Source organism: Dermacentor andersoni, chromosome 2 (assembly GCF_023375885.2).
Source record: "Dermacentor andersoni chromosome 2, qqDerAnde1_hic_scaffold, whole genome shotgun sequence".
Lineage (NCBI taxonomy): Eukaryota > Metazoa > Arthropoda > Arachnida > Ixodida > Ixodidae > Dermacentor > Dermacentor andersoni.
Window position 1 is genome coordinate 132,150,805 of NC_092815.1, and position 24,586 is coordinate 132,175,390.

At 48.7% G+C, this 24,586-nt stretch overlaps 1 protein-coding gene across 1 annotated transcript in view; it reads left to right on the forward strand.

Moving 5' to 3' along the window:
* Positions 1 to 24,586, forward strand: part of IA-2 (tyrosine phosphatase IA-2) — a 687,617-nt gene that overhangs the window by 599,447 nt on the left and 63,584 nt on the right. Inside the window, exon 15 of the mRNA XM_050187564.3 lies at positions 7,750 to 7,892. Coding sequence (XP_050043521.2) covers positions 7,750 to 7,892 — 143 coding nt within the window. The remainder of the gene's footprint in view (positions 1 to 7,749; positions 7,893 to 24,586) is intronic.

The window sequence follows — 24,586 nt, forward strand, 5'->3', positions numbered from 1 at the left end:
ATTTTCTATTCCTTTAGAACGGGGCAGTCTCCGGCTATTCAGGAAAAAAAAAAAGGTTTTGTTTGGCATAATAATGCGTCTTTAAAGCGATCGTGTCATTCAGACGCGATGAGTTTTCGCTGTTTGGTGACGTCGCGTGATAAAGGTGACGTGGGCGCAGCCCGATAATGTTTAACAAATAGACGAGGGCTAATAGCTAAAGATGCGTCGAATCATAAATAAATATTTTTCTTTCGTTCGGTGTAATCGTGCATAATCAGTGTGCACATATCAGATGGGGCGTTATCGCGGTTTTCGTGACACTGCGTGACAGACAGTTGAAGTAGGGGTGGCTCGAAAATTTTCTGAATAATCACGAATTGTTCACTTGAAAAAATTGGTGTCTCAGTATATGAAATGTCGAATTTTCGTTTTATTTCACGCCCATCCCACGGCGCCGCTAGCACCAAGTTGACGTCGCGGGTTTCGCATTATTTCAACTTACATTTTTTTCATGTTCTTGTTTGTTTATAGAAGTGTCTAAGAGCGCCCAGTTTACTTTCTGTTTATGTTCGAAAAACTGTAATGTAATTGCTTTTTATTTATGGTAGCTACCTAGTGCGAACTATACGCGCGATCAGACGTTACGGCTAGACGTTGCCGAAATCTGTGAGACCATGCGTAAGTGCGGGAGTGCGAATATGGTGTCGCCATCTGTCACCCGCTTTTGCGCTTCCCGGCCTTCAAAGTCGTATAGTTCTCTTCATAAAACACGCGGTTCGGCTACTCGTCTTGACTCAAGCCGAATCGATCAACACAACTCCTTCACATGATATTCAGAGCTTTCTTATTACCTTAACATAAGTGCAACGTTACTTCATACAACATTTTATTTGACTCATATGCTAGTTGGTACATGCATAACGCTAATTCTTGCTTTTAAGAAGTAAATTAAGATCAGCCGACACCCAACATGACAATAAAAGAGTTATAAGTATATAACGACGAAGATAAGTTATTACAGCCTTCAAACGTTCTAACGATTCTCTCTCTCTCTTTCTCTGTGTGTGTGTGTGTGTGTGCTTGTGTGCGTACCATTGCAGCAGCATTCAAACGCTACACCAGCGATGTGTCTTGCAGCAGGCATTACAAAGTTAAGGAGCCGAACTTTGTATCCAGGTTCGGAAACAAACAAAAAGAAGGAACGAAAGCAGAAAATTGGCGTCTACATCCAGATTCTCAGAGTTCGCGGCTTCTTATAACGGCGCCGAAACGGAACGCGCATGAGCGGGGAAGGACATAGGTATTTAGGTAGACGGTGGCTGCGGAGGATGGCGGCACGCTTTTCCAATTTACACCCGGGGCTCGAATTGCCCGTGCACCCCGGTACAGTTTCTTCGCGCGTCCTCAAGCCGCGGCTCGGCTGTCTTTGTCAGTGGCGGCGTCGCCGTGGCTTGGAGCGAAGAAGCGCGCGCCCCACGCATGCCTGGCCGCTTTCGCGGGATTTGCGCGAATTGCGCGCCTCGCTCGCGCGGTGACTCGCCTGCTCCCTCTTCGAGGATTAGGGCCCGAGAGCGCTCGCGCCTGGAAGCTGCGAGAACCGAGAAACCGAGCCGGGCGTTGCGCGCGCGTGGATGCAGTCAGCCAGCCGTTGGTTGGTGGCGGCGGCGGCGTGGTTTTCTTTCTTTTTTTTTTTTTTTTCGCGTGGCGGAGGAGCAAAGCCAGGGACGAGGTATTCCTCTTGAGTGCCAAAGCCTGTTCCCTGATTTTCATGCGCCTCCCTATCCGTTTGCTTGTTTCTCCTCGGCGGGAAACTAACTGGTCGGGCTGCTGGCGTTGCCAGTTTTTATTTATTTTTCTCTCTCTTCACCTTCCGCTACTACTACTTCTCATTCCGTCGTCTTCTTCTCGCTAAAAGGAACGAGTCTTTTTTTTTCGACCATCTTCCGACGACTTTTTTTGCCCGACTGTGTCACCGTGCCCGAAGATGGCAACGCCTACGTGCGCGAGGGCGTTTATGAGGCTCGCTCTGGTTGTTGCCGGTGGGACGTGCCCTGTGGTATAGCCTTAAGCCTCTGAGCTGGCAGTCTTTTTATCTTTCATTACTCTTCTTTTTTTTTTCAGCTGCTTTTCCAGAAGGTTATGATGGGACGTACGTTTGCATCTATTGCGTCACAAATGCATACGCTATAGAGGTGAAAAACACTTTTATGAAAAGAGGGAGTGGGAAAAGGAGAACTCGACAGGTGCCTTGATAACTGCGGTGAGTTTCGAAAGTAGTTGGAGAATTCATAGTGTTTTCCCTGTAAAAGTTTCTGCGTGTTTCTACAGAAGAGAGTATACGAATGAGGCTTTCCTTCTCAAACGACGATAGAAGACTGAATTCGTGATACTTTTTTACCTAATGATACTTCGGATGGGCTGGAACGCTCGTTGTTTTTGATTATCGCAATCACGATTGTCGAGTCTTATTCTTCGCGAATGCCTCTGCGTGTCCGCGTCAAACTGAGTATCCAAAGTCGCTCCTTTTGTCTAAATAGTAGGTAAGAGAAGCCCGGGTGGTTTCGAATGCTTGCGGCTCTGTAACGCGCAGTATTTAGTTAATTTATTTTTCTTTTGTTCTTTGATGAGACAATTGCGAAACCGTACGAATTGAAGGCACAATCTCGAAGGTTATCTAAGGTAGTAGGCAGGAAATAATGAAGGTTGCTGTTGGGCCGCTTATGTTGTCTAAGAAATACAGTTCGATCAAATGGTCAAATAAGTAGGCGAACACGCATAGCAGCGCGTAAAATGTCGACGGAGTATAGAGCACATGAGAGGCATGAAGTTTAACGAAAGAAGCTGCATGATTTGCTATCCCATACTTGAGAAGAGGGGTAGCAGGCATTGGTGGTAGCAAGGTTACACTAAGCTCCGAAGGAAATTCATCGTGCTACACCTCATTTCCATGTGCTACGAAATTGCACAATTTTTTATATGCAACTATTACTCCTTCCTGCACCCACTAATGTAGGAGTGCCCCCCCCCCCCCCCGAAGCAAACACCATCGATGTAGCTATGAAATATGTACAAAAAGAGATGTAGGGCCATTCGCTCGCACGCGCAGACACGCACAAACGCGCACACATCTCCGTCCCCTTCACCCGCTTTTACTGAAGGAACCAACGAAGCCTGCTGATTTGCTTGTTTGATTTCGTATTACAACGAAGCACTTCGTGAAGCGAGCTATAATTTCCCTAAAACAACGAGCAACGCTCGTCTTTCTCATGTACGCCTGAAGCCGAGACGAAACCTAAAACGTCTTCAAGCACGGGATTGTCGTAAAGAAACTAAGTTTTGTTACTTATCCTAACTTGAACTGAAAACATCAACGCGTACTTACCTTTACAACCACTTCACTTGCACCCACTACTTTTAAATTAAATGGAGAAGATGCGACAAAATTATTATTTTTTTCTCACAATTTCCGCACAACCTAAAAACCTCGCGGTCGTCTGTAGGCTTACGTAAATAAATATAACATTCCGAGAGAGTTTACTTTCGCCCTTTATCCCTGTGCCCCTTACATCGTATACAGGCCAGATTGAGGAGAATCAATAAATACGCATAGCAACTCTCAGGGGAAAAAAGAAGCAAAAAGAATAAAGTAGCACGCGCCGCGCAGTCACGTATAGTTATACGGACGCGGCTTGAGGCCGTCGCCCTCTGCGGGACCCGTACACCACGACGTGTGGCAGCGAGATAAGTGCGCGGCTCGAATCAACGACAGCGAGACAGAGAGAGAGAGAGAGAGAGAGAGAGAGAGAGAGAGAGAGAGAGAGGTGACGAAGAATAAGGGCAGTTCCCGCCAACGCAGCCCTGACGCCAGCAGAAGCGCTGCCACCACAGCCAGCGCGGAGCCACCGCTTACACCCTCTCGCTTGGTCTGCTGGTGGCAGCTTCGATGCAGAAGCGGACACCCCTCGACGTACAACGAGCCGCCCTCTGTCTGTCTGTCTGAAAAACATTTATTTAGATAGGTTTCGTCCGCTCTCCCGCGCATCGTGGCTGAGGCGAAAAGTGTGTGGCTTTGTCATCGGCGTCACAGCCCTCCTCTCGCTTCCCTTCCGTTTCCGTTCACTCATATCCGCCGCGAGCGTCCGCCGCTGCTCCGGCGGGGTATCGCGGCGACCGACTCAAAACGTCGCCCGTTCTTGGTCTCTGGCAGCTTCGAAGCGTCTGTGGTATCCCGCAATGGTTCGTGCGGTCGCCCGTATAGTTCGGCAGGGAGCCGATAAGTTCGCGTGGCATCTAGGGCTCTGGTTCAACGTTTAAGCGACGCCAATTGACGCGTGCCATGGCCGACTCGCGATGCCACCTGTGTGTGCGTCAGCAGAAACTCTGTTGTCTTATTCGCCTTCCTGTGTTGTGTCTGTAGTGCATGCGGTGCCAGCGAAGTCCCAGTGCTAGTATGTAAAGCCTGCGTGGTCTGTGCAGTGCCTGTTTGCGTTTGGCTCGCGCTGTTTCTTCCTTTCCTATTATTTTTTTTTATCTCGGCTGTTGTGGTGATAAGTGCGGTCCATACTACACCTTGACTCCGTCGAAGTCGCCGACTACGAAACTTCATTTGGTGCCGTCGTTCTTTCTTTCTCGATGCTTTCAGAATTTGCTCCGAAGCCTCTCCGCGTCGAGTTTCAAGGCAAGAAATGCGTTTGTACGCGCTGTGTTCTCTTTTCTGTTGACTCAGCGTCGTCGTTATATATATATATATATATATATATATATTTCTTCTCCATATATATATATATATATATATATATGGTCACATCATAAGACGCCAACAAACAATGATACCAAGGACAGCACAGGGGAAATTATCTATCAGCAGTTCTTAATTGAAATGAAGAAATGATAAATAAATGAAAAGGAAAATCGATGAAGAAACAACTGCCCGCAATTGGGTTACGTCCTCGCATTAAGCATGCGATGCTGCTGTCAATTGAGCTGCCGTCGCCGTTTCTTCATCCGCTTTTTTTATAAATTCTTTCATTCAATTAAGAGGGGCAGATAACTTCTCCTATGCTGTCCTTGGTATCATTGTTTCGTTTGTGGGCCTCTTACTATATGACTAATAAAAATCGGCCCCTCGGTTTCACTTCTTCTCGCCCTTATATATATATATATATATATATATATATATATATATATATATATATATATATATATATATATATATATATATTGTGCAACTGACGCTGGTCTACTACGGACCACCGTGAGTTGCGCTTCGCTCCTCGAATCCTCTAAGAGGCCGGCCGTGTGTCCCAGTGAGCTCCTGAACAACACTTTTACAATGAGGTGAACGCGGTTTAAATCGTGAATGCGGGGCCCTAAAGAGGTGTGACGTAATGCTAACGCATTTCTCTCGCATTTACCGTTAAACCGCAACTGGTGTTCTTATGCTTTCCTTCCCTCGTTATTTTCTCCGATGGAACGGTAGTTTACAGCATATAGCATAACATTCGCAAGTTCCGCCGAGTCTAACGAGAAAATAGCGCGAGCCAAGTAGTTCATGGAGTCTATACATAAGGCATGCGACGAATTGATGCGAATAACCGAAAAGTTAGAAGAACATCGTTTTATCCACATACATCCTTACTTGCATAGGCTGCATGCTAACCGTCTCGACCATTTTAGTATATCTGCAGTATAGATCGACCAACAGAAGTATCCACCTGAAGTATAACACGAACTTCCACGCTGCACATGTTGAATATTAGTGACCGTACCGTAGTGTTACACCGCCATTCGTTTCATGCGGTGCTATGAAAACATTCCTGACAATCATGTTTGAAATCAAAGAAAAAAGAGAAAGCGGCCATCTGTTGGTTTACCTCGCACATTGGCGGTTTGAAAAGAATTCAGGATGCAAGAAATCAACGATGCTCTTTCTTCTCACCTATATATTTAACGTAAGCCGGATACTTGAAACGTGGCACACTCCATCAAGTTCAAGACACACTCCGCTTTCTCCGTCCAAACGCACATGAACCACGTCAACTCTACTCTGTTACAGTTGCGCACCTAATTACCCGCGTTACGAAACTGCCAGCTCCTTGCTACTGGTGTGCTGCTGTCACTAGAGTACTCAGCAGTGTCGTGACGTCCCTTATATTTATTATTATTGTATCATGGTTGTAAAATGGAGAGCGGGAGGGGTAGGGGGGGGGGGGGGGGGGGGGAGAGGAGCACCGACTAAAATTTCTCGAATTTTTGCCACGAAAATCGATTGATCGTCGAAAGAGGCTGCCTCTGCCGAGCGCATAGTAGCGTATTGGGTGATGAAAAGAAAGTAACGAGCGAAGAAGAAGAAAACCGCTTCACTGTCCGATTTGCTTTTGACTTTGTTCTCCGCTAAGCGCGGGCCGTTTATGCTAATGTTCCTTTTTCCCACGCGTTCCATATAGGGAAAAAGGGCGAAGCGGGCCGATCCGCACAGATCACTCTTCATCACGGGCGTTTTCCCGTCTCCTCACTAACTCGTTTACTCCAGAAAAAGAACTCTCGCATCAGCGTGCGCGGGTATACGCTATAGATGAACGCAGATTCCATAGTAGCTTATACTTTACGGCATCCCTGATTTAAATCTTGCGTTTAGTCGGCGTTGCTTATGCTGTTTGAATGGCGCATAATTTCGGCGTTACTTAGTCGCGCGTGCACAGCGTCACCCAACGGCGTAGCACGCTGGTAGCACCCTCCCCCTCCCGCTCTCCGGCTTTTTCCGGGAACGCTGAATTCTTGAAGCGTGCACTCGGCGTGAAGGCAGCTAACGTCGTCCATCTTTTCCGCAATGGTTGTTACGTATAAGCGTGGAATAATTGTTCAGGAGCGCTCGGCAGACACGAATGTAACGATCGAAGGCTGTAGCACAATGAAATCGCGAAAGAAGGTAGATCACAAAGAGGGAGGGAGGGAGGGAATCCTGAAACGTCAACGCTATTCAAGCATTCTCATTCTTTTCACGGGAGTCTCGTGAGGCTGGTCGCTATACTTATGTGATAAACTTGTCCGACTCGCGAGAGCTGGTAGGAGAACCTGCTAACACGATTTTAGGTTTGTGTAGCTCAGACATATAACACGCTTTGTCCCCGCTCCTTATTTCATTATTATTTTTGTACTTTCTCACATAAACCAGTCACTGGCTGAAAAACCTCGAGCAATTTCTGAACTCGTGTTTCTTGAGATAGATATCTGCGAACGCGTATTTTCACAACAACAACAACAAGAAAGTTACAACTTAAGATGAAAGCGGACGCTCCTCGGCTTTACAGTGCCTGCTGATGACCTCGCTGTCTACGACACACCCGGGCCGACTCGGCTAGGACTTGCGACGAGCTTGTTTAATTTCACTACAAATGGCACAAGTCTGCCGAACGTCTGGGGGGTTTATGCAGGGCCGGCGCCACATTCCACAACGAGTACCACCCGCGCACAAATAGCGCGCTAGACATTCGGCATCTCGTGAAATCGTTAGGGTTAGCTTTGGTTCGGTTAGTCTCGCTTAGGCTCATGGACGATAAGTTCTCCGAGCCGCCACTGCAATTTCTACACGAATAGTACTTTTTGTATTAGCATAAATAAAACAAACACAGACACGTTCACGATATGTGCCCCTGTCGAAACAAAACGCAACATTCAACAGTGCTCGTGTGTTTTGCTTTTAACATCTTTGGCAAAAAAAGTATTTGCTTCGAGCGCTTATGTTGGACGTATGGTCGTGTGATGCAGGACCTGTGCCGCCAGCGCATGGCTGCAAAGAGCCACGAGAGCGCCGAGCCGGTGCACGTGGCCACGCAGTCGCCCAAGCGAGTCAGCAGCCTGTCCCAGAGCGAGCCGTCCCAGCCCGGCTCCAGGTCGTCCACGTCATCCTGGTGAGATATTAGAGACCCCCCTGCTGTCCGGTGCAGGAAGTGTGTCTCGCGTTGTTCTCTCTCTGTGTTTTTTTATATCCTTCTCTTTCATTATTTTATTTACAAGCCCTAGCATATATACCTTCACGCAGTGTAGCCAACCGGTAAGGTCTCTGGTTAACTAAACCTCACTGTCTTTCTTTAAAAGGGCACTAAAGCGAAAAAAATAAGTTTAGCTATATTACTACGTTATACTTCCAGGCGCTATAAAAAATGATAACGCCCTTCTTACCGTGAGAGGAAGGATGATAAGCCAGAAAAGACCCAGAAGTGAGAGCATGGTGGCGAAGCTCTTGTGAAGTTTGCTCAGCAGCTCACCGTGACATTGAAAGTTGTACCTTTCATGAGTGAGATGGAGAAGACCATAGTATTGGAGTGTGCAGAAGTACAGCTTCTACAGCTTGGAATAGATTTTTTCATTGCAGAGGTTCTTTCTCTATGAGCCTTTTCTCGTGGACACTGTCGTAAGGATGATTACTTAGCGGTGGAAGAATTTCTATTTGTTTCAATAGGCGATGAATGTCGAGACAAATTTTTCCTGCATTATTATTATTTTTTCAATCCTATGGCTCTTCCTCGAAATTTTTGTTGCTTTTTAGTGAGCTATACATGTATTTTACAGTGCCCTTAGGATAGAAATTTGTGCATGTTGGTGTTGTGTCTTCAGGCAAAAAAGTCGCGAAAGCACAGACGACGCACACAGGCTTTTTGCGTGTCGGTCTGTCTTTGTATTGTCGTCGTTTTAGCGTCATTTGCCGTGGGCATCCCATAACAGTTCAGAACGAACGAACGAATGAACGAACGAACGAACGAACGAACGAACGAACGAACGAGCGAGCGAGCGAGCGAGCGAGCGAGCGAGCGAACGAACGAACGAACGAACGAACGAACGAACGAACGAACGAACGAACGAACGAACGAACGAGCGAGCGAGCGAGCGAGCGAACGAACGAACGAACGAACGAACGAACGAACGAACGAACGAACGAACGAGCGAGCGAGCGAGCGAGCGAGCGAGCGAGCGAACGAACGAACGAACGAACGAACGAACGAACGAGCGAGCGAGCGAGCGAGCGAGCGAGCGAACGAACGAACGAACGAACGAACGAACGAACGAACGAACGAACGAACGAACGAGCGAGCGAGCGAGCGAACGAACGAACGAACGAACGAACGAACGAACGAGCGAGCGAGCGAGCGAACGAACGAACGAGCGAACGAACGAACGAACGAACGAACGAACGAACGAACGAACGAACGAGCGAGCGAGCGAACGAACGAACGAACGAACGAACGAACGAACGAACGAACGAACGAACGAACGAACGAACGAACGAACGAGCGAGCGAACGAGCGAGCGAGCGAACGAACGAACGAACGAACGAACGAACGAACGAACGAACGAACGAACGAGCGAGCGAACGAACGAGCGAACGAGCGAACGAGCGAACGAACGAACGAACGAAGTTTAGTCTTTAGATGACTCCTTCCTCTTCTGCCAACAGGATACTTTCTTAAAGGAACGGAAAGATATTTAGAGCTACTACTTTTGAGAAGCTGCCTCTCTTGCTCTCCTTTATCTTCTTCTTGGTGCAAATAGACTGGGTCGTGCCGGGAATTGGTCTTTACGTATCCTGAAACACAAAGCGCGGCATGGCACGGCATGGCACGGGAGCAGTTTTATATAATAAGTTCCGGAAGGGCCTGTCTTTTGCTTCGTACCTTATTCTTTTTACGGGCGTCTTCGTTATTTCGCTCTTTTTTCTGCAGGAAGGAACTTACATTTGCTGTGTGATTTGGTCCTACGAGATCATTTACGACAAGCGGAAGCTTCAGGAGAGCACCTCAGATTTATAGTAAGTCTCCTTGAGAGAGAAGGGATAATTTGAGCAAGTACTAAGTGCAAACAACGTGTCAATATTCATTATGCAATGGCAACACCTCGAGGACACCAAAGGGGAAACTGGGAGAACGAAGTGGCAACCTGGTCTGGTCCAATGAGTTGGGAATTCGCTTAGGCCTCAACGTGCTGGTGGTGTACGAGGGTCTCCACAGGCCGGTAACGTTTTCGCTTGCCAAATGATATCATGGCACCAAATCACGCAGTAAATATAACGTACATTCCTTCCAGCAGAAAGAAGCGCGAAAGATATAAGAAGCAGAAGCAAGACCTTCTGAAGAGTACTGTAAAGAACCGTTCTCGTGCTGTGCCCCGCTGTGCGTTCTAGGAAACGTCAAGAAATACTAAATGTGTGTGTTTTTGAAAGAACGCATTGCTTCTACGGAGAAGTTGGCGTGATGAAACACCTTCATTTTCTTTTACATCATTATTAGACTTTTTCTATTCGTCGTTCCCTTATGGTTCCTACTTTAATCGACGTGGTCGCTTTTCAAGTGCCTTCCGCTATTTTATACAGGGTCCTCAAAGTTGACCCATGAGTAATTATAGTAAAAAGACTACCATACCTTCACCAATGCAGGTTGCACATATGGTTGATGCCTTTTGCCGAACACGTTTTTTCGCGAGAGAGTCAGCAAGTACATTAGGAACAGAATTTATAACTTTTTAGATGTCAGTATTATGGTATATGTGTAATTAGAAACTTGAAGACAATCGTATTCGAGGACAACTCCTTCTTATTTGACACTTGTAATAACCGCTTTCATTCTGCGATATTCTTCGTCAAGTTTCACTCTCTGTACGCTAATTTCTCATTCAGAGGTAAGAGTCCCGACACAAAAATTAACCCCTCCTCCACTCCCTCCCCCTATGTGACGTACTTATTCCGTGTTCAGTGCAAGTCTAGAAGCCGGGATGAGCTAATGACAGCTGCACATCTGCTATCGGATGGCAAACTCACGAGTGGCACTATTACTACTTTTCCTGCACAAACGGCTGATTCAGGAGGGGGGGGGGGGGGGGTCTTCTGACCGCATTTTAGAAGCGTCAAATAAATAGTAGTTGCCTTCGAAAACAACTGTCAAGTTTATATTATAAACATATGTCATAATCACGAAATTTACAAAGTTAATTAACAATTTCTTGTTCATTCTCTAATGACTGTTTTTGCTTGTCAGCGATCATTTTACCCGCCAAAGCGCATAAGTCACCTTTGCAAGCAGCATTTGAGTGGCTATTATAGCCTTCTAATTAAAGTTACCGATAGTTTAACTTGGATTACCCTGTATACATCTACATCGCTAATTTAACTGGTGTCCCACTTAGCGATAGTTAACTTGATAAAAGAAACAAACTGGTGCGATATACGTTTGCAAGACCTATAATCTTTGTTTGCTTCGTTAGTCCACTTGCCACCAGGAAAATAGTTGTGTACTAATTACCTGGCAAATTAGATAAGATTCAACATTCAAAGTCCTTATTTTTCAGCTTAGGGTATGTCCTCCGACGGGAAAGTCGTTATTGCGTCCTACATCATCTCATTCAGTCGTTTTCAGCACAAGTACTTACGCGCACGCAGTTTACCCGTGCGCACATGGTTTGCCGCAATCGACTACGAGGACTTCATCACGAACGTCAGTCCATGAAAAACTGAAACCGATAAAGCAGTTTCCTACGAAAAGAAACAAAAGATGCCAGGCCGACGACTTCTGAGTCATACTACGAGTAGGGGCACTATTAGAACGAGTAGGCAAGCCGGTATCACACAATGGCTGCCGGGCAGCTCGGAAGCCGCGAACTGAGCGACACGTGACCAAGCCTAAGCGCTTCATTTAAACCACTGTCACGCGCCCCGCTATTCGGAAAGCTCACATTCATTTCCGCGATGCGCGTTTTTGCTCCGGGCTCGCTTATCGGAATGAGCCAGATTCGCGATTCCTCGGGGGCAGCGCGTTTGTTCTAGCTTTGCAGCCTCCCGCCCAACGCCACCTTCTAGAGAGGCAGTCCATATATTCGTTGATTTCTACCCCGTTTGGGTGAAGCCGACCTTTCCGACATTCATGCAGGCTACGTGTTTCGTGCACGGCCGTCCCTTTCACCGAGTTCGTGTAGTGGCCCTGCACAGAAACAGGCGTCGAAAGTACCCGCAGTTCTCATTTTGAGGAGGCCATGGACGATGGCGAAAGCCTACTACGCTGCCCCAGCAGAACGCGGTCGAAAACAGACCGAACTCGGGGAGCAGAAAAAAATATATATATATATATACATATATATATATATATATATATATATATATATATATATATATATATATATATATATATATATATATATATATATATATATATATATGTATATATCGATGCAAAACGCTTAAGCCGCGCGGGCGAGAGTTGGCGTGCTCGACGGTTGTTTCGCGTCCCTGTTAGTCGCCGCCCCCGCCGAGGCGAGAAAACCCGACGCAAGCGCTGCGCGTGCTATAATACTAGCACGGCAACACGACACGTATATAGTGCAACAGAGCTCTGTCTGCACTGTGTGGTGCCGGGCGCTGCGCGGCGGCGGTGGTCGGCGCGCGAGCAGAGACGCAAATGGCCACCGACGTGACAATCCAAACAAATGGCTTCCCCTCCCTGCAGTGGCGCGCGGCAGTGCGGCCTACCACCATTCCGCGTGCGCTGCTGCCTCGCGCCGCCCGTCTTCCCGCTTCCTGCGCCAACCCCTTTCCCGTTCGTACTGCCTATTATTTTTCAGCTCGGCCCGCGTTCTGTTAGCGTCGGCGAGCCCCGTTTGGTTCGTGGGTCTGAACAGAAGTGGGGGAGCATTGTTTGCAAGAGGCATGCGAGAAAGGGACCCTTGTGTGCCGTCGCCGCAACGAGGCGAGAGTTGAGAACAGCTTTTCTCTCTTCCTCCCCAATCCGAGCTCTGTTCGAAATGCCGCACCAAGCAACTGCGGGAGCTGGCGACGGCATCGATGCGGGGCCTCTCTCGCAATTAAAGGAAAAATAATTGCGACGGATGGCCGGCAACCAGCATCAAGTACTCGTACCTGCGGGTTCCGCCTCCAAAGCAAAAAATAAACAAAAGAAGCATCGAAGGCAGGCGTGAAACGCTGCGCACGACGACTACGTAAGAAACGGTGTGGGTAGCAGCAGCAGCAGCAGCGATGTCGGTAACAACGGTACGCGGCAACCTGGAGCAGCAGGGGGAGGCGCACGGAAAAGGCGAGGGCGGAGGAGAATGAGAAAGGCCACTTCTGCGGAGTGGCCGGCTGTCTTTTAATTATGCATGCGGGCGCCGGATTTGCGTTAAAAGTTGCACGGGAACGAGTGTTAAAGGCATTGCTGCGAAGCTTCCGAGGCGTCTGTAGCAATGGGGGAGAGAAGAAATTCACAAAATATAAGAAAGTAAGGAATGGCCGCGAGCTTTAAGAGAGGACCGCCGACTGGCCGACGCGTACGCAATCCACGGAGTTTTCCGCTGCGGGAGAGACAGCGCCTCTCACAGAGAGAGCGAGAGAGTCGGGAAAAAAATAAATAAAGGATAGCACTCGAGGAGATGCAGCTTCCTGTTCGGGAAGAGCCTCAGGTATTGATTAAAATGGCTCGAAGAGGGGCCAAGAACATCGCGGTATGGCACCACGAGACAACGACCACCTGCGGCCGTGTTTTCATTCTTTTTTTTTTCTTTTTCCTCGTTTGTGTCCATCAATTGTCTTTTTTTTATGTTCCTGTTAGTATTGCGTCGACTTCTTAAACAATATCGATTCGTTTGCGAATAATCTGTTCTCGACAGCGTCTAATGGCCGTTTGCATTATTGCTGCCAATTATTTCTTCACGCCTTGTTTTGGAGTGCGCAAATCACGCTTTCTGTTAAAAAACTGGTACACTTAATGAAATGCAGAACGTGGGCCGGGATCAAAAATGTCGTTCCCACGTGATACGGCTTTTGTCGTGGTCTCGAGCGATGTCACGCCTCCACTATAACTGAGATCATTCAGTCTCCGATATCTTTTATAAGAAAAGACTCGAATCAGTTCTAAAGAATCCAAAATAAACTTGGGCAGCGAAAGGAATCGTAACCAAGGCGCTGCCCTTAAAACATATATTTATCTCAATGTAGAAGCACTCTTAGGCCTAATAATTTTCACGTGTGCGCACTTGTTCATCTGCAAACTATGACGGCTTTAGTAAACTGCTGTCCTTGTTGGAGGTTTGACAGGTGGTCAGTCCAGCAGCATCAAGTATAACACTCCACAGTTCAGGCATAAAAATCTTCTTTTGCTGTTCCTCTGACTCGTTCCCCTCCCTACCTTCTTTTAATTACTAGCTGTTTGGCCTTTTTCAAAAACAAGAATGTGCTTCAAACTAGATTCACGCATTCGGTGGCAGGCTTTATATTGCGTGGGTGCTCGTGGGAAAGGAAACTCAATCGAGGGCACCATACTGTTATTTGAAGTGATGACAGAGACAATTTACAGGCATGTGATGCGGTCGGCTGATGCGAAACAGCGGTAACTGGAGTCTGGAATTCGCTGGGTGCGGCATTCGTACTGCAGTGGAGAGATGATGATGACGATGGTGATTCCAGATAGGTGGATTGCCTGCGAAAATTTGGTTGCTGTCGCTCGCAGCCAGCGTGCTTCTCGCTCGATCGTACACCTCCAGTTAGGTTGACACCGACATAACTTGGCACGAGGCTGTCTTGGATACCTTAGAATCTCTGATAGTTATCGTGCTCATCTGTGGCTGGGAATAACCTGGCAAGTTTCGCTTCGAATAATCACATCTGGACAATGTTTACGCTATCACCTCTAGTTGAAATATGAAGGAATGCGAGTGTCTGTAGCACCGTTTCCTTCACTTTCTCGAGTCAAGCAAGCCAACACCCAAGCAATGGGTCTAAAGCTTCCGGCCATGACTGCAGGGAGGGACAAGGAGCCCAGCGCAGGGACGACGCGACTCTGAGCCGCCGCATACTCGAGGTTTTAGTAAGTAAGATAGCAGCCAGACTTTGACTCGGCCCGCTGAGCTACGCGCGCACCTCGTCGTGCTACTTGCGTACCAACCGCAGCTGCCGCCGCTTCTTTCTTTTTTTTTTTTTTTTCGCCGGATGAAGAACGGGTTACGGTGAGCAGGGGAAGAAACGAGTGGGGATGAGAAGGGGGTGCTTGTTGCGAAGAACACGAAGGACTGTAGGGAACTCGGCGCGCCCGACTGCGCACGGTTCCCCGCGTCTCGCGCTCGCCTTCTCTCCCCAATTCTCCCCACGGCTTCCCGTTTCGGGAGAACAGCCGCGCACGTTTCACTCGCCGCCGCCGCCGCCGCCACGCTACTCGCACGAGTGCTTCTTCGCGGCTTAACGATATTCGGGCTGCTCCACGCTTCGCCTAATCGTCGACTGTTTTTACCCTTGCCGGCTCTCGCGCTTTCTCTCCTCCCCTTCTTTTTCTTTTCTTTCCCGTCTTTAAGTCTTGTCCCTTGCTCGGCCTGACTCGAAAGGAGGAAGTGCCGAATGCGACGCGCCATTAGTGCTCACTCCGGCGGGATAATTACGACAGAGCGACGGCGGGAAGGCGGTTCCCCACTGCGCGCCGCCATTGTTTTTCCTTCTCCTGTCATCTTCTTTGTTCGTCCGCGTTTCCACCACTTCCGCCGCCCTTCCTGGGGGAGAGCGTGAAAGCACGCGCTCGCGTACCTTGTATGAATTGGCGCGGGAGTTGCCGCGCCAATGAAGCAGTCGGAAAGGAAGCGAGCCGCCTTGATTGGCAGGAGCTGTTAAGCTGGCTGTCATTCACTCCGCATGGCACGAGTTAAGTTTTAGTCTTCTTGCACCTGGCCCAGCAGTCACGCTTCTTTAATGCCTCTGAGAAGTGACCGCGGTGGGAACACGTAATGCGGTGAAATCGCGTTCCTTGTGTTACTCGACAAGGAACTCGTGCTAGTGGTGTTTAGCTTTGCTTGTCTTACGAACCGGAGAACGTCGGCGGAGTAGTTCTTTCCAGTGCAGTAACAAGACGACTTCTTTAGACGCTACTCCAGGACTGGGATAACGTAGCAAATGTATTCTAGTGCTATAAGGGATGTGCGAAATTCTGCTAGTGCAAGAGCGCAGGAGCTGGTGCCACTATCGCAGCCGTCGTGTCATCCGTATAACATCATCGCTGTTTACAAGGCAGCCCTTGGCTAAGCAGTGCAATCAGCGAGAAGTCGGCCATCTTGTGTACTCAAACAAGCAGTGTGAAAAAGCCAATTTCTAGTATTTTGCACACACCGTTCGCTTTCGGGTTTCATCAGTGAGTTCTGGTAGTACTCCGCCCACGTTATCACTGAAATTGGCTGGTCGTTAACGGTGGATGATAAGAAAAGGATAGGAAAACCGATAGGTTGGGCCAATAGAAATGTATGGTATCTTCGGTGGGGATCGAATTTACCGAAAAATTGAATTAACCGTAGTATAGCGAAAGGAATCTTTACATAATGTCTTACGCCGGCCAAGATTCTTTACGGTTTCGCAGAATTTATGAATTTTCGGTTTTTTGTTCCATATTGGATATCTTAGCATAAATTCTTCGGCACTCAGGGTCACATGACACAGGGTAATGCAGCTGCCTATAATTTAACTCATAGAAGCGGCTGAGGCTACATGACGCGGCGTTTTATCTTGCTTGACTTCGAGCACACAGGCGCCGTTGCGCGAGCAAGAGTGTCCGAGGGGCATCAGTGCTAACAGGGCGCATACCCTGCTTGACCTAACGTCACTGTCGGCTAGTACTTTCGCAGCAAAGTGCAATGAATAAAACAATGCACCAGGAGTAATGGATGCGTTATCTTGAATAAGCATTGTCAAATGCGAGCATTAACGAGGGGTCTAATCGTGCCCCGCGAAGCATATAAGCGGCATGGGAGACCGCAATCCAAGCCATCTAACTTTAGCTTGCTTGAGTTGTGTTTGCTTTCCCATGAGAATAATTGAAGCCACTTTGAGAGGAAAGAAAGAACTTTGAATAATCTCTTCCGGGTGGCGAACAACACAATGGCTAGAGTTCTTTAATATGCACGTGTGCGCCTGATGACTTCCTTTCTGGGGTTTATAGTTCCTAAAAAGAACTCTTTGATTCCACGGGACAAAAATAATGGTGGAGGAATGCCACGAAGTGGAAGGTAAGCAAGGAACCCAACTGAATTAACCCTCTGCCCGGAAGAGAAACAAAACAACGGGTATAGAAAGGAAGAAGTTCGTGGGCGCACGTATGAGAGGAATCGCGGGGCACCACAGCCAAGAAAAGGAAACCTGCCGGATGAACACGTTCAAGAAAGGATAGATAGTGAGGCAGAGAAAGCGAGGATGTGAAAGTGCGCGACACGGCGAATGTATACAGAAGGCTGCATCGGAGGAACATTGTCATGTCATTCATTGATCCCGCTCTCGCCTCTAACCCGCACCGCGTCATCTCTCTTTCCATCGCAACGCCTATAACAGCAGCCACTATGAATTCGTGAATCACCGCGCCGTTTCCAGGAGGACCGGGCCTGTGTATCTGCAGAATGTACTGCCAATACTTTCGAATCGAAAGCAAACGGGGGTATCGTGCCGTATTGTGTGTAGGCGATGTCTCGATGCCGCACGCAGCGCTAGTATTAGTCGGGGTTTGCGGAAGGCCTGAGAAGAAACTGGAAGGGTAGCAGCGAGATCACAGACATTCGACGCCGCTTCGGAGAGAACGAAGAATTTTGGCTTCTTCGTACGTGATGTACCGATATATATGCCGATATACGTCAAGCAAAGGACGCGGCGTGTAATATTCTCCAGGGTATGGGGAGTGGGGTGAGGGGGTGGGGCAACAACCAAAATAGTAATAAGAAACGTTAGAAGAAAAGAACGGAAGACAGCAAAGCAGCGTATAAGAAAGAAAGAGAGAGAAGCTATGCGAAGGAAGCGACTGTCTTTCTCATGGGCATATATCTTATTGCGTTCTGTCTTTATTCTAACCTACAGAAACCTCCTCGCGATGGAGCCCGAGCACTATGCTAACTAAAGTACAATGTAACCCCATCGTCTCGGTTGCGGGATTCCGGTGCTCGGGAGGCCCCGGGGGAGGTGAAGGATGAAGTGAAAGCGAGGAGAATCAGCTATAAGTATCAGCCCCGTGCCGCAATGCCGCTGCGCTCGGCATAGTTTCTTACGCGGTTGTATACAGTATGGTATATTTATACATGTCGTGTTCATCGCGAGTCCACCACTGGGGAGCGGGCGGATTACACGAGCGGCAGCTCGGCCCCCCAATTAACGGGAGTGAAACATCAATACAAGAGCAAGTTGGCGAGGAGTCCCCTCCGCAGAGGCCGTTATCGAGCCCCGAGGGCGACCCGTGCTTGACTCTGCGGGTTCGGGGCTGAGCCCAAGCCCCCTTCTTGCCTCGACCCCGATCGAAACGCGGTAGTGCTTCGCCGTTTCTGGAGCGGGCCTTGTCTAAATGAACTAGTACGGCTTCGATTCCAGGAGCATGCAAGGAATCTCCGTCTTTACTTTTCTTTCTTTTTTTTCCTGCCTGAGCGTGGTCTAATTATTCTTTCTTGTCAGTGACGCGTCCGCCTATTCGTGCGGACGCTGGTGGCCAAGTTTTTCTACGGTTGCGCCATCATTTTCCTTGTTTTTCCATTGTTCGTTTGTTCATTTTTCTGACATTATACCTGGTTAAAGTAGTGCCAGGTACGTTATGATGGAGACCAGCCATGTGTATCTACCGCTGATCATAAACAGCGACCTTCGCAGACTGGTATCCGCAGGCGTGTGTCTGTTCAACGCCTCTCAAACGTTGTAACAAGCACGGATTTGTGAGCAGGTATTAAAAGACGGAGCGAGTATACATAATGCCGGTGTCCATGCCTGCAGGGTATAACAAGACGTTACTCTTACGGAAGTGTGCGACAGCTTGTCTTTCTTTCGCTCAGACATGAGGGGCTCAATACCGAAAACATTAGAATCAGGAAAAGCATGCTGGTGTACTTGACACAGAGAAGCAACGAATGGTGATTGAAGATGTCTTCGCAAGTCTGGCTAAGTCCATATCTCCACATTTCCGTATCATTAAGAAAATGCTCGGTCATCGCCTTCATTACTTCTCTGACTGACGTAAATTATTTTGGCCTCCTCGTGAGACTTTGCAAGGCGCCTCGTGCATTAGTTCTGAAAGGGCAGCTAGGCTGCTAAACACTAAGCCTAACTGCTCTTTCCTTTGTCGTTGCCTCGTCGTCTGGCGGCCACCCAAATTATTCATTGTTTTACAGATCCTTATATCTCGTTTCTGATACCTTCAGGCACTGATTCTCGTCTAACAGCTTCTTCACCGCGTCTTGTGTCTTCCCACAGAACATTATCGCTTTTGGATACCATTACGATTTCAGAGATAACAAATCCAGGGGCGCTGGCGACAGGTGTGCTGCAACAAACCGCGACTGACGGGGGAGATAGATTATTTTGCACGCTTATATTCTTTGGCGTTTTATGCGTATACATATATTTTTTTTTCTTACTGGCATTGTTATCGTTGCATCCCGATACGGAGAACGTGCGACGGGGGAACGTGCGCGACGAGGGCACTCGAAGAAAGACGGGGGAGGACGGCCGACCCTTTCTCCCTTCCTCCTCGTTCGTGGAGCGCTCGAGCGCGTCGCAACCAGCGCCTGTCAATAAATCTGCCGCCGCCGAGATTAACGGGTGCTTGCCACGGGCCGCGGCCACAAGCCCACGCCCCCCCCCTCCCCCCTTCTTTCAATAGGCGCGCGTAAGTGCCTGCGCTTCGGGCCTGGTTCTCTGAGCGGGAAGCTATTGCATCTCTCCACCTCTTCCTCCTTTTTCATCGCCGTTGTTTTCATTTCTCTCTCTCTCTCTCTCTTCATAGTTCAGTTTCCTGTTACATTCTCATAACACCGCCCTTTCTTTTCGCCGTGTCGCACGTTCGTTTTGCAAAAGTAGCTTCTTTTCTTCCTTTCCTCTGTTTTTTTATCGCCTTTCCGTTTTACTCTTTCCCTACGACAGTTCTCCGGGGATCGCGGCCAAAACGCGGAACATTTCCCCACTTCTGGGCGGGTGATGTATGAGTGGATAGTGCCCGGCGGGCTTCCTCGGGTGCCGTTTTCACTGTCACCTTCGTCTTTCTTTATTTTTTTTTTTTTTGCTGCTTCGCACTTCATCTTTTCTGTTTGTCTTTTATTTCGCATCCGCTCTCTCTCTCTCTCTCTCTCTTATTTTCTGTCTCATCACTTTGTCCAGCTCGGTTCACGTTGCCCTCCGCCGCCGCGCGCTGTGACGTGGCTGCCACAGAGGCTTCGTTTCGTCGGGCCGTAAAAAACGGGGCTAACCGCTAACCTCGGCTCAATTTATTAGCGGGCGCGTCGTCGCCGGCCTCGTCCTCGGCGTGGAGGTTCCGTCCGACGGCTCTGCTGCTGGCCCGGTTCGTAGCCCCGCGCCGCATCAACGCCGCAACTCAACCGATACGCGCTCGTGGAAGGTTACAAAGTGCTGCCCCCTCAGAATATAAACCGAGAGAAACAGCTTAGCCAGCGATATTTTTGACAAGGCAATAATCTCTCTGCTTACCGCTCTCCTGGGAGCAACGTCAGAAAAAGAAAATAATGGATGGGAGAGAAGAAAAAAAATATGGGTGCGAGGAAAATAATCACTTGGTCTTTATCCGCGTTCGATTTCTTTCGCAGCTTGCCGCATACCTCTGTAGTGACAGCTGAGAGATGAAATATTGATTGACCATTCTAGTTTCTTTCTTTCAATAATTCTTTCCTTCTTTTTTGTTTTGTTGTAATAAGTGTCAATCACTATGTTACGTGACTGCTGGCTAGATTTGTCTCATAATGACTGCTTCGTCCTCCCCCCCTACCTGCGTGTAGGTTTAGAGGCGGGCACCCCAACTCAATGGAATCAATCAATCAATCAATCAATCAATCAATCAATCAATCAATCAATCAATCAATCAATCAATCATATATATTTTTCTTGCAACTCAACAGCAACCTTCAGCGTTTGTTCCGGGACAAATGTGAGTAGTAACAATCAACGGGTAGATTACGCAGGTAGGAAATGTTTGCGTTCTCTGTTTTTGATGCGTGCAGTTTAGCATGCTGTCAAATACAGCAGCCGCGCGCGCGCCGTCGTAAAGTGGCTGTGCAAAGCGTAACAGGGCGCAGTGTCAACTGGTCTGCACCAGTGCGTCGCTACAGAGTTTGGCAACAAGGACGATTTCACACTTTGCGGCCAGGATTCGCCGTACTTGATGCGAACATACTTCTGGCGCATACCCTAATACCCTATGCGTACCCGCATCAAGTCAATACAGTTAAAGACAAGTCAAGCGTATTGAGCTTTAAGGTTTGATCGCTGGCACGTTAAACAAAACACAGATCGGTGATATGAACAACAGCAACTGGTATAGTGCCAGTGGTGGGAGGCAGCGGAATATGTTCCGTTCCTAAATGTATTGAGAATGCACTGTATTGAGAATGCATTGAATGTACTGACAGTTCGGGGCATACGCTTACTAAAGATAAACTCGAGGCTGTTGGTTTCCGCGTCTTTGCCAGCTTTCTTTTTTTTTTTCATTTATACTTCGCCGACAGCGTCAGGCAGCCTACTATTCCGAGTTTTCAGTCTGAAATTACGTTTCTACAGCCTCACTGTCGGACTACTATTCGTTCCGATAACTCTGTCATTGCCTCCTTCTTATCTATGAAACGTGGCTCAATACGCACTCGTTGATGGGATCACCAACTCCACCATCTTAAGTTGCGGTAAACAATAACAGTCGACCTATTCCCGTATACCGAAGGTGCCCGCTCAATTTGGCGCCCTTCAAGAAGGAAAAAAAAAATTACTGGCGCACGGAGTAATACGAAACCGACAAGCAAGGAAGCGAGGGGTCTCGCTCGTTTCCCCAACTTCCGCGCAGCTTCACGTGGCGTGAAAAACGGGGCGCGCGGGGAGCGTTCATCAATAAAGGGGGCCGCGCACGCATCGCGGCGTGCGTAAATACCGTGCGCCCGCGCCGCGTTCTTATATCCCGGAGCGAAGTGATAGACCGCCTCGGAGCTTATCGAATGAACAGCTGAAAAACGATGTCCCCCTATACACGGCGAGCCGGCTGCTGGCAGCTGGTGCTGTTCCCTGCTTATTGTCTCTTAGAGAATCGCCCGCGCGCCATGGTATACGAAAAAGCGGTGCCTGTACGTAGGATATGCCAACCGCATTTTCCCTGTTGTAGTACGAGCCTGCAGAAAGAAAAAGAAAGAAAAAAAGAAAGAAGGCTCACTTTATTTTATTTGGTGCGCTGTTGCGGTTCGTGGATGAACAAAGAAGTGGGTGGAATATATTAGTGAGGTTTTAGCCTTGCGCGATACACGATAGTCCAGGCCCGCAGCACACACGCCACGGCTCCGCGCAACCACGGCACAGACGTGCCGACAGATGAACGTTTTAAGATCGTGACCGTGTTCCGTGCTAGAGCATATAGAGTCAAATCAATGACGCAATGATGAATTAGGTATTTTAGAGCGTTCCACATCGCCAACGCATCATAGAGGCTAATGTTATGGCGCCGTCTGCTGGGTGGAAATTCAAACACCTTCCCGGATAATTCGGTGCCTTCTGCCTAGGCCTAGCGGCGTCAAAGCAAACAGCCAATATCAATAGTAAGGGAAAACATTGCTAATACTTTGTCCTCAGTGTGAGATGTGACTAAGCGATGGCTGGCGTCACGGGAAATTCTCAATCGTCAGACAACCCCTCAGACCAACTAAATGCATCTCGGTGCCCGCTGTCAGGATTGGGGGCTCAATCCCATCGCTCGTGATCCGTTGTCGAGGTTGGAGTCGGGCATCAATTAGAAGGTAGCTGGCCCATGCCGACGTCCAACTTATCCACGCTGAGGACGTTGATGAAGGGAAGGACTGCTTCTCATCGAGAACGAGGAATATGGGTTTATTTACAGTATTTATATCAGTCTAACGTGCCTGTTTGAGAAAGTACATCAGTCTAACATGACTGTTTGAGAGAGAGTGTCCTGAGCAGCCGCACAACAGCGGTTTTTAAACACTCGGTCCTCTCCCGATACAAGGTGATGCGAACGTTCGTTTAGTCATCGCAAGCTAGCCGCCTCTCCGCGGCATGGTTTACACACACACACACACAAACACACAGGTGCGAAGGTCCGGAGCCGACGTCAGAGGGGCCCCGTAGAACTCGGAGCCGTTCCGGGTAGCGCGTTGTCTTGCGTCTTGGCCGGTGCGTGGGAAGCAGCGCAAAACGGCGTTCCCGCGGCAACTCGCGCACCCGTAGCAGATCAGGTACGCGTTGGGGAGTTTGGGAACAGTGGTTGGCCCGCCGAACTCATTCCGTCACAACGGCGATGAGGCTAGAGGTTGGCGGTGGTTTCAGCACAAAGCCTGCTTCGCCGAACGCATCCTAGCTGAAGCGACGGAGAGTGGGGGATGCGCGTCTTGTTCCCCGACACAAAGTCGATTTAGTCACGCTGTGGCTAGAGGTTGGCGGCGATGCACCCGAGATGTTGCTTCCCCAGTCGCAACTGGGTGACAAACTTGCACTGCAGCTGGCCGTTCTTAACACCGCGCACACGGGCCATCCAGGCAACGAGATGGCCCATTCTATCGCTCGAGTAGCCGTCAGCCGAGCCACGCCGTCCGAAGACCTGGATAAAGCCAGAGACCGATTGGTAGCATATTGTGAGATCCCCCCCACTACCGCGAAATGCGGTTGAGATATCCTCCCCCACGCAAATCCTTAACGAAGTTCCAGCAAACTACCTGGCGCCAGCTTTAGGCACAAATGTTCCTATCTCCAGCTTTTCTCGCCCTGGTTCATCCATGCCTATATCGACAGGAATGTACGCTCTGCGGCCTAGAGCCAACTTCCATCACATAATGTTCATATGCCCTGAGCTCCAGCCACCCTCTGAGTGGCAACTCACCGACGTCGAGCGGGGGGAGACTGCGGTGTCCAGCTGCAACCCAACCCACCAAACACGGCTGGTGGACTGGGCTCTGAGGGCCGCCGAGGGCCACACGAACTCCCGGCCACCCTACGCGCTCCTGAGCCCGCTCACAAGTAGTGTTGTAAATAATGTAATAAACGGTTAGCAGCACCACCACCACGTGGCCAAAGTGCGCGCCCGCGCGGGCCTCATCTTCAAAGCGATCTGCAATGTTTCCAGAGTGCACGGAGTGCCGGCAGCTTCGTATGCGCTGTACTTTCGACGTTTCGTTCGCGTTGAAGCGAGAGATACGTGAAGGTCAATGCGATTGCTGATGCATGCCGCGATTCTACACTTCAGGATTTTGACAGCGAGTTTCCGCGCTCGTCGAGCGAGAGGTGCTCATGTTTACCTGTGCGCGCGTGACACCGTGCTTGTTAATTTAGTTAAAACACGTTGACGCGCTAGTTGGTTTGAATCCATGATAGAATGTGTAAGCGCGACTGAACAAGGACGTAGAAAGAAGCAAACAAATAAAGACAGCGCTGTCTCTGTGTGTCTGTTGCTTTCTGCGTCCTCGTCGAGTCACGCTTACACATTCTATCCTTATTAATTTATTTAGTAAGCGAATGTTTACAAGTTTATACGGCTGATAAAACCACTATCCTTATTTCGTACAGCTATCTACTAATTTGCTGTTGCAATTGGTGCTTCGGCCCTCGGGCGGAACTGCGAATTTTTTTTTTTTTTTTAAT